The sequence below is a fragment of the Numenius arquata genome, chromosome 11 (assembly GCF_964106895.1).
Source record: "Numenius arquata chromosome 11, bNumArq3.hap1.1, whole genome shotgun sequence".
Classification (NCBI taxonomy): domain Eukaryota; kingdom Metazoa; phylum Chordata; class Aves; order Charadriiformes; family Scolopacidae; genus Numenius; species Numenius arquata.
In genome coordinates this window covers 7,797,298-7,807,047 of record NC_133586.1, presented here as the reverse complement: position 1 = coordinate 7,807,047, position 9,750 = coordinate 7,797,298, and the positions used below count along the sequence as shown (strand labels likewise).

Below are 9,750 nucleotides of genomic sequence, written 5' to 3'. Positions count from 1 at the left end.
TGTAGGAGGGTGTGGTATTCCCAGGAACTGCAGAGCCAGCATGCTTAGTGGTGAGCATGAACTTTATTTGATTGCCTCATAGGTAGCTCAAGAAGCTCTATGGAGTAATTCGGTTGCAGAGCAGCAAGTCCAATACCTGATTGCAAATAAAACTGCATATATTGCATGCAAAGTGGATTTCCTGTGAGTATTTTTATTTTGGTTGGAATGCGATTGCCTTTGGCTTAGATTAGTGCGTGTCTTACAGATTTGAGGCACTGCTGCCCCTTTTACCAGTGCATTTGCAAGACAGAACAAGAACCTTGTTAATTGGTACAGCTTGGCAATACTGCTTTTGTTCTCTATGGTAAGTGGCATTCAGGAGATTCTTGTGGTGGCTTTGGGCTCAGAGTGGAGCACAGATTTAAGGGGAGGAATGGTGGGTACTGGTGAGAATGGGATATGAAGCAGTGATGGACAGACCAAGTTTCTGAGTTCAGCTTTGCTTTAATAAGCATGTTCAGATACGTGCCCGGACCTTCTCCAGACAATCTGATCTCCTGGAGCCTACAGAATTGGGCTTGGAAAACCTCCCAGTTTCTGTCTGAGCCAACAGAAGGAGCCTTTCACATGGGCTCTCTGTTTTCTGTCTAGGATATACAGGCTAGACTAGAAAGTGAGAAAATGAGAAGAAACGATAAGAATATCTTCCATTCTCAAAGGCTGAGGCAGGATCAGGAATTCTCCTTTGGGGGGATGGTGTCAACAGTCTTTGCTTGCCTATGTGCAAATATAATAAAACAACGAAGAGTTTGTCAGGAAGGCCAAATCCTGCTCTGTTACAGAGATACCTGCTGATTCACGGCAGAGTTACGTTGCCTGAATTCCAGCATGCAAAATCACGGTTGCATCTTTGCTGCATTAGTCATCCTGAAGAAGACAAGAACAAATTTGGCTGACACGGGCAAACCACTAAATTCACCGGCGCTGCTGGAGGTGAACCCGATTTGTTAGAGAGCAAAGCCCGCATCCAGGCACGCAGGAGGTATGGACGGAGCAGAGAACACGCCTGGGAGAGGATGCGGTGAAGGTCCTTTGCTGCCCACCTGGCAGCAGCCCAGGCTCCGTGCTTAATAAGTTCAGGGTTCATCAAATGCCAGGTGGTATTTTAATTCCTTTCATCTCAAGCACTCTTTACAGAAGGGCGTTATTAGTATTGAGCATTTCAAGGAGCTCCAAGCTGATAGTCCACTGTGTTAATGCAAGGACATGAAAAAAATCTGAAAACATCTTTACATTTGTTCCTTCCCCTTTCTTGTTTTCTGTCTCCCTCCCCCACCATCTTTTCCTGTTTTCTGTTGGGTTTTTTCCCCTTTTGAAGCTCGAGCTGTGTTTGTGAGTACGTGAATGCCTGCATGCAACAGATCCCCCGTCTGAAACCTTTTGACGGTCTCCAATGTCGGGAAATTGCATCTGAAACCCAGCTGTATCTGGGTTCCGCATTTCACAGTGACTTGCCACACTGATCTTTCTCTGAAGCAGATTTGCAAGGAGCTCCTCCTTGTGAAAACAACACAGTAGGTAACTGTAGGTTTCTAGTTTGCCACTCTGTACAGTGAAAAGGGGAGAAAATTGGCTCTATACCAGTAATTTTGCCCTGGGCTGGGGTTGTTGGGCTAAGCATCAGGCGGTGGAGTCCATGAAGGTGTTCGAAAGGTATAGATATTCAGGATGAGAAAGCTAGTGCCTTACCAACGGGCAGAGAATTTATCCCACCGCTTCCAGGAAGAAGCTGAACTTTGGCTGAATTCAAAATGGTATTTCACCCCAAAGGGTTGATATTGTGAAACCGGAGAGAAAATAAAAATCAATCATATGCCTGCCTCCCTGTGGAAGCAGCCATCGCTGGCCGCTCGAGGCGGGTCTGCCCTGGTTTGGAAGGAGTTGCAATACGTTGGAGCGCAGTCCATACGTGGAGGGCCCATATGCCTGACTGCTTGGGAATGAATTTCTGCTGTGGCATGAGCAGCTTCTTCCAGGTCTTCTGAACTGAGCCAGCACGGAACCTTACTGCTCATTTATTTACTTATTTATGGCTTTAAAGAGTTCATGGTTGAGCGGGGCAAAAAGAAACACGTTCTGCTTGTTGCTTCTCTGAAAGTCTGATGGGCAAACAGAAAATGCCAGCTTTGGTTCATGGGATTTGGGCTTTTTGTTGGTGTCTAGCCAACCTTTACGGTCCTGGGAGAACGCTTAAATCCTGTAGTTTTGCCCTTCTAAGCAGAAATTATTCTTGATCCACTGAAATCCCGCTGGGGAACACCATATTCACTCTCAAATATTGTCCTATTGAAAGGAAGCAGCATCTCAGCTGGCGATTCTCTGCAGATAATGACTGACGTTGGAGATTTGTGGACAATCTTCTGGTTTAAGATGGAGAGGGGAATCCCAAGCCTAGCTAATCAATAGTCCTTCTGAGCTGTCCTCTCACATGCAGTTCTTTTGTGATTGAGGACTGGCGCCTGATACAGCTTCAAGGTATCTGATTTCCAAGTGCTGCTTGGATTTTTCAAGAGGTGATAGAGTGTTTCCTGAGGTTCTGCTAAATGACCCATACCAGCTCCCTACAGCCAGGGGAAGGGGAGTCCCAACAGGACTCCGACATGGTGACCCACCAGCCTGGGAGGGACAGTCTTCTACTGGGGCATGGTTTGTAGGAAGCAAAATGCGCTTGGACAGGAGAACTGTGGCCATTGTTTGGGTGGGGAGTTTGTCCAGCTCTGTGGTTTTGATTTTTTTTTTTTTTCCCCGTGTTCTCTTTACCAGCTTTGTCCTGTCCAGAGAGAACTGCTGGGGTGTTTTCTTCGTGAGCTGAGATCGGAGGGGTCTTTTCTGCCTGAGCCAACTCCTACTCTCCTTCGGGGTTGCTGTCAGCCCTGTGTAGGTGAGTGGAAGACTTTCCAAAGCGCCCTTATCATGCTCTGCTGGAAAACTCCTCTATTTCCTATATCTGCTCTACGAAGGCTGCAGGCAGCCAGGGGACTCTTGTAGCCAGCAGACAGCATTGGATAGCTGTCAAAAAGCTGATGCCCCTCTGCCCTCATCCATATGGAAAAAGGGTTATCGTCTGCCTCTGTGTGCAGTAAGGTCCTTCTAAAAGGCAATGCAATAGATATTTGTATTTTCACTGACCGCCTTTCAAAGGAAAAAAAATGAATGCAGCGTGGAGAAATCCAAGACCCAGTTTGTTCAGGTCATGCCTTCTGCTATTCGCGTTGACGTGTCTGTTCCAGTGATAGCTTCCTGCGTGATGGAAGATGCAGCTGTGAGCTCCGATAACCCCCTGAGCTCTCACAGAGCAGGTGGAAGCTTGGCAGGAGCCACTGACAGGTTTCTTTGTGTAAAATATGCCTCATTCTGAGAGGTTCTGTTTTTTCTCTTTAGCTCAGTAGCTGGATAAGGGAAGCGAGGAATGTGGTAGAGGCCAAACTTACTCTGCATGCATCTGCTTCTGAGAAGCGCCTATAAGAGCCCATGTAAAGGGTCCAGCCTGTTCATTGCTGCAGGCAAACGTTGCTTAAATTGAAGCACGTGCTTGTGCACATCATGAAAAGTGTAGAAGATCCTTTTTAGTTACAGGCTTCTGAGGTTTATAAGGCCACCAGATTTTGGAAGAAACCCATCAGATGAAATCGCTACTGCTTGCAATTTCTGTTCATCTGATACGGGTGGGATGATGCCAAGGTCTCTGGTAGACTGAGAGATGCAACGGGGTGTGTTTGTGGGGGGAAGATTTAGTACCTGCCACTTTTCTGCTTGTGCCCCACTGTGGTAGGATTCAAGAAGCCTCAAAACAAGCTGTTTGGAAGTTGCTGAAAGCCGTAAGCGTTGCTGGTGAGGTGGCTGCACACCAGGGTTCAGAGGCTGCTTCAGGTTCGGTTTACTGGTCTGTCTAGCCCGAGTGATCTGTGACCGGTGACATGCAGTGTCATAACCCGGCTCCAGGAGAGGCCGACTAAAGGGGCTGTGGCTGGGGCCTCTTTATCTTTCCAGCTTGCAGCTGTACTGGGGACCACCTGGTGCCTGTAGTGGGACAAGGTGATGTGAAGAGCAGTCCTAATGGGGGCTGGGCTGGAACCTGCCAACTTATTCCCTGGATGCTCTTTAACACCCATTGGATAGAAATATTATTTGGTTACCCAGTGCCTTGGGCAAGATGTTTGATGTTGGAAGCCTGAGATATTTTATAGATTTGTATTGTATCTATATGTGTGAGTATATAAAGTGGCCCTACTGCAGCTTTTATATAGACATTTTTCATTTCTAAATGACCTGCTTCTTCCATTCCGAGTTGTGGCTTTTCTAATCTCAGTGCCAGAAAAAATGATGCTGCCTTCCTGCAATCTTTTTGTTTCCATAGCTGTCCTATATAAATTGCTTAATTTTCTGTGCATAAGCAAATCAAAGCTTAACATTGAATGGCTGACCCGACCTGCGAGCAAAGCAGTAGCAATGGCAGGGTGGTTTCTGAGGGTGTAGGAATAGGAACCTAAATCAATAGCTTTTAGCAGACTCATAAATGTTTCATTTGTATTCCTCGCTTCGGCGTTATAGAGCTTTGACGCGGGAATCTATATAACCTCTTAAATTAGTGTTGTCCCTGCGCTGGGTGTAGATGTTGGAAACCATTTCCCTCAGATGCACTTCAAAGTGCTGCTCCGTAATGGCATTTTCCTTCATCTTTTGGAGCCTTGATTCCGCATAGCCTCTGATCACAAGTGAAACGAGCTTGGTGTTGTCAACCCCAGGCTGCAGGGATTTTGGTGATGGACATGCAACCCAAATACCTGCAGCAATGCTGCTGCCCAGCTCAGAGGCCAAGTGGGAGTCGTGGCTGCTTGGGCAAGCTGTCGTTTCTGCACGGAGAAGCACAGAGACCTTTTCCCTGGACTGCAACACAGGGAGGGCCTCGGGAACACCAACCTCAGTAATTCACGGCAGGGGGTGGGGAAGGAGGGACGTTCCCACAACTGTTTGTCAGATTTGGGCTGTTTTGGAGGCGCTGGAGAAGCAGGGGGGTAGGAAGAGCGTGAGTCAGGAAGCTTATCTGGCCATCCGCCTCCGCTGGAGGTCATCCACCCGTGGAGCGTGGGAGGGTTGTGTGGCTCCCGGTCTCCGCCAGGTCAGGGCTGTGACCTGCGTCCCCTCTCCCGTTGTGTCATGGTTTTCCCTGGGACCCCCAGTGCAGGGGTGACAGCGGTGAGCCCAGCCGAGCTGGGGAGGACAGGGCTGATCTGTAGACCTTGTGCTTGCAGGGGAGAAAGACCCTTGAGGAATCTCAGGCTGTGAAGAGCAAGTTAAAAAAACCCCAACCAACTAAGCAACCGAAGGAACTCAACTGAAACCCCTTCCCCAACTGTATCTGTGTGGCTAATTACTCATTGCTAAACAATTAGGTGGCTGGAGCCGTGGGATTTCAGCCCTGGTGCAGCCCTGCAAAGCAAAACTGTGGTGTTTTGGGGAAGAGGGAGTAGAAAAGGGATAGAAAAAGAGTGTTGGGTGAGAAAGAAGATGTAGCAGAGCCAGACAGTGTTTCTCAAGCAACCCCTGTGCTTGAGAAATGCTCCTGTGCATCTGAACAGGGTCCTCTCTGCCCCAAGTGCTGAAATGCTCCTGCGACAGTTCAGACCCCCCCAAGCTCTGTGACTTGCCCCCATCTTTAGTCCATTTAGCGGGCTGCCTGCCTGCAAAATCCGCTTCTAGCCTGAGAGAGTCTCTCTTACTGAAAAATCATCCAGTGTGGTGGCTGTGATGGCTTTGCTGTGTCTGCTGTCAGAGGGGCCCGTAGCGGAGGCACAGCAGGCTGACCCCATTTTTCTTTCTTTTTGGGCTCATTTTTCAAACCTCAGGGCAGTCGTGCTACCAACTTCAGTACTGACTTTCTGCTGTAAGAGTGGACTGCGTGCTTATCTGTCTGTCTACTTCAGTTACATGGGGGACAAAATTGAGCTGGCTAAAATATTTTGGAGCAAATGACTTGGATTTTTATCGTCTAAGTGCTATTAATTTGATTGGTCTAGAGGGTTTTCTTCCACAAGCAAGGACAGGTATCAGGTAGCACATAAATGAAATATTAGCTAATAAAAGCCTTGTGTTTGCTTCTGCTTGTCTGTTAAAAAGCATAATTTAGCCGTCCCTTTTGTCTTATTATGTGATGTGAATCTGTCCTGCAGAATGTTTTAGTCATATGAAGTGTCTGGTGAATTTTATCAACAAAAGCTACAATGAAAGGGTTTGGTAAAATTTGTTCGAAACTTCTGGCTTGTACTGGTAGCTAAATATTCCATAAATAAAAACTGTAGCAATTGCCTTTCCTAAACCTGCAATAATCTTCATGAAAATCAGAAGCCAAACTTGATTTCTGCTGAGCCAAGAACAGACCGATGCCCTTTACCCTGGATAGACTCTCTTATTGATGTTTTCCAAGGAAAAATAACTCTCCTGCGGTTTGCCAATACCCTCTAGGGGCTGTTGAGACAATTTACCATCGAGTTTGGGGTTTGATTGCTTAATTTTGTTGCTCGGTTGCTGCAACCAAAGTGCAGAATTTCCCCCTTCACCCCGCTCTGCTTTCCCACCCTGCTCAGCCTGAGTTAAAGTTCTGGAGGATGTGAGGGTGCAGGAGGCAGGGGCTCTGCAAGCCAGGGCATGGGAGCACCGTTTTGGGGTGTCACCTGGTGCTTCAGGTTTGAGGTCCCTTGAGAGTGCACCAGGGTTGGGTAGCAAATGCACATGTTCTCCATGCCTTTGGTCAGTAAGGACAAGAGAATAATGGTTTTTCTGTTTGTTTCTTTGCAGGCAAGAGCTCTGTCATCATGTCAGTCAGCGTCCATGAGAACCGTAAATCCCGGACTAGCACCGGCTCCATGAACATCTTGCTTTTTCACAAAGCTTCCCACCCGGACTGCGTCTTGTCCCATCTGAACACCCTGCGGAAGCACTGCATGTTCACTGATGTCACCCTTTGGGCAGGAAACAGGTCATTCCCATGTCATCGGGCAGTGCTGGCTGCCTCCAGCAGATACTTTGAAGCCATGTTCAGCAACGGCCTCCGGGAGAGCCTGGATGATGAGGTGAACTTCCACGACAGCCTCCACCCAGAGGTGCTGGAGCTACTGCTGGACTTTGCTTATTCCTCTCGGATCATCATCAATGAGGAGAATGCCGAGTCCCTCCTGGAGGCTGGAGACATGCTGCAGTTCCATGATGTCCGAGACGCAGCAGCTGAGTTCCTGGAGAAGAACCTCTACCCTTCCAACTGCCTGGGCATGATGCTGCTCTCAGATGCTCACCAATGCCGGCGGCTCTACGAGCTCTCCTGGAGGATGTGCCTGGTCAACTTTGAGACTGTTCACAAGAGTGAGGACTTTAACAACCTGTCCAAGGACACTCTACTGGACCTCATCTCCAGTGATGAGCTGGAAATTGAGGATGAAGAAAAGGTCTTTAAGGCTGTCATCCAGTGGGTGAAATACGATCTGGATGAGCGAAAGGCTTATCTCCCAGAACTTCTGAGGAATGTTCGTCTGGCCTTGCTTCCTTCTGAATGCCTCAAGGAAGCCTTGGCTTGTGAGGACTTGATCATGGTGGATGAAAGGAACAAGCTTGTCTTGGATGAAGCTATTCAGTGCAAGAAGAAGATCCTCCAGAATGATGGGGTAGTCACCAGTCCCTGTGCCAGGCCTCGCAAAGCTGGGCACACCTTGCTGATCCTGGGAGGACAGACCTTCATGTGTGATAAGATCTACCAAGTAGATCACAAAGCAAAGGAAATTATCCCCAAAGCAGACCTGCCAAGTCCACGGAAGGAGTTTAGTGCCTGTGCCATCGGTTGCAAAGTATATATCACTGGAGGCAGGGGCTCGGAGAATGGGGTCTCTAAAGATGTATGGGTGTATGACACTGTTCATGAGGAATGGTCAAAAGCTGCTCCAATGTTAATAGCTCGGTTTGGGCACGGTTCGGCTGAATTGGAAAACTGCCTGTATGTGGTTGGTGGACACACTGCAGTAGCTGGAGTCTTTCCTGCATCTCCTTCTGTTTCCTTGAAGCAAGTAGAGAAGTATGATCCCATATCCAACAAATGGACAATGGTGGCCCCTTTGAGAGACGGAGTAAGCAACGCTGCGGTGGTGAGTGCCAGGCTCAAGCTTTTTGTCTTTGGTGGGACCAGCATTCACCGAGACATGGTGTCCAAAGTCCAGTGCTATGATCCAGCTGAGAACCGGTGGATGATCAAAGCCGAATGCCCACAGCCCTGGCGCTACACGGCAGCCGCTGTCCTGGGCAGCCAGATTTTCATCATGGGAGGAGACACAGAGTTCACGGCAGCATCTGCCTACCGCTTTGACTGCGAAACGGACCAGTGGACGCGCATTGGGGACATGACAGCCAAGCGCATGTCATGCCACGCTTTGGCCTCGGGGAACAAACTCTATGTGGTGGGGGGTTACTTTGGGACTCAGAGGTGCAAAACGCTGGACTGCTACGACCCTACGTCAGACACGTGGAACTGTATCACAACGGTGCCTTACTCGCTCATCCCCACAGCTTTTGTCAGCACCTGGAAGCACTTGCCATCATGATGAAGGTCAGGGCTCGGGGGCTTGTATCCAGGAGGTCAATAAGGTAAGGGTCTCCTCCTCTTAAACTGAAACTTGCTTTCTCGTCTCAGTTGAGTCTCCACACACCGTGCCGAAGCCATGGGTTCCAGGTTGCTCAGGTTTTATGAGAAGGGTGCATTTAAAGGTGGGATGCAGCACCAGAAAAAGGTAATGAGCTGTGCCATGTTGTCAGTCTACCAAGCTCCAAGGTTTCTCCAGTTTCCAGATGGTCCAACTCAGTATCTTAAGAAATATATCTACACCGATGGTTGCAAGCTGGCCATAGCTCCTCTCCCTCTGCTCTGAGCTAGCTGGGTGTGTGGGTGGGTATGGGAGGGCAGATGCATCCACGCCTGCTCTCATGGCTGTCACCACAGAATACATCCTGTCACCACAGAATACATCCTGTCCCCACGCAGTTGAGGGGATTATGGTTTCTAAAAGCACTTACGTATGAGTCCTGGGAGATACTAGGGCAGCAAGTGCTTTGGAAAAAGTCTCCGTAGTTGAGTATTTTTGCTGGGTATTGGGGTGATTCATTCAGAGCTGATGAATATGTAGGCAAGAGACCCTTGGGATGCTGGCTAATCCTGGATCTCCTTTTATGCTTGGTATTTACATTTCAGTGGGTAGCAGAAGCAGAAGCTTAGGAGCCATGGTGCATTTGATGGTCCTGTTGTTTATTTAACATCCAAACTGTTGCTTGTTAAATCAGAACTTCTGAGACTTCTGTGTGAGACCTGAGTGGGAGGGAAGGGGTTTTGTAACCAGAAGAAGAATGTGTTTATTGGTGTTCTGGGGTGTGTGAGAATAAGATAGTTGGTGGAAACTCACGATGTCCTGTCTCATTCTGGTGCTCCAGTTCTTGCTTGCTCAGAGAAGGTGCTATTGCAATGCCACTGGGACAGGGCTGTTAGTTCCTCCTCTCTCCTCCCCAGTGGGATGCTTTGTTGCCATTCTGGCTACCAGCTTCGCTCCACAGAGCTTTGCATGTCTTCACCAGTCTGTGCTGAGATGCAGCTGGCCAGGCAAAGGCTAAAAACTCTTCTCCCCTTGTGTGGTGAAAGCAGATATTGATATGGGCATCACTTGAGTAACACCATCTTCG

The 9,750-nt window shown here is 48.5% G+C and overlaps 1 protein-coding gene across 1 annotated transcript; it reads left to right on the top strand.

The window, feature by feature from the left end:
• Positions 1-6,854: 6,854 nt before the first annotated feature.
• KLHL25 (kelch like family member 25) lies at positions 6,855-8,624 on the top strand. Its single transcript, XM_074156227.1, has one exon. The coding sequence runs from the start codon at positions 6,855-6,857 to the stop codon at positions 8,622-8,624; it is 1,770 nt and encodes a 589-aa protein (XP_074012328.1).
• The last annotated feature ends 1,126 nt before the right edge of the window (positions 8,625-9,750 follow it).

Excerpts from the sequence above, each read along its gene's own strand:
- KLHL25 (XM_074156227.1), top strand. The coding sequence starts at position 6,855 with ATGTCAGTCAGCGTCCATGAGAACCGTAAATCCCGGACTAGCACCGGC.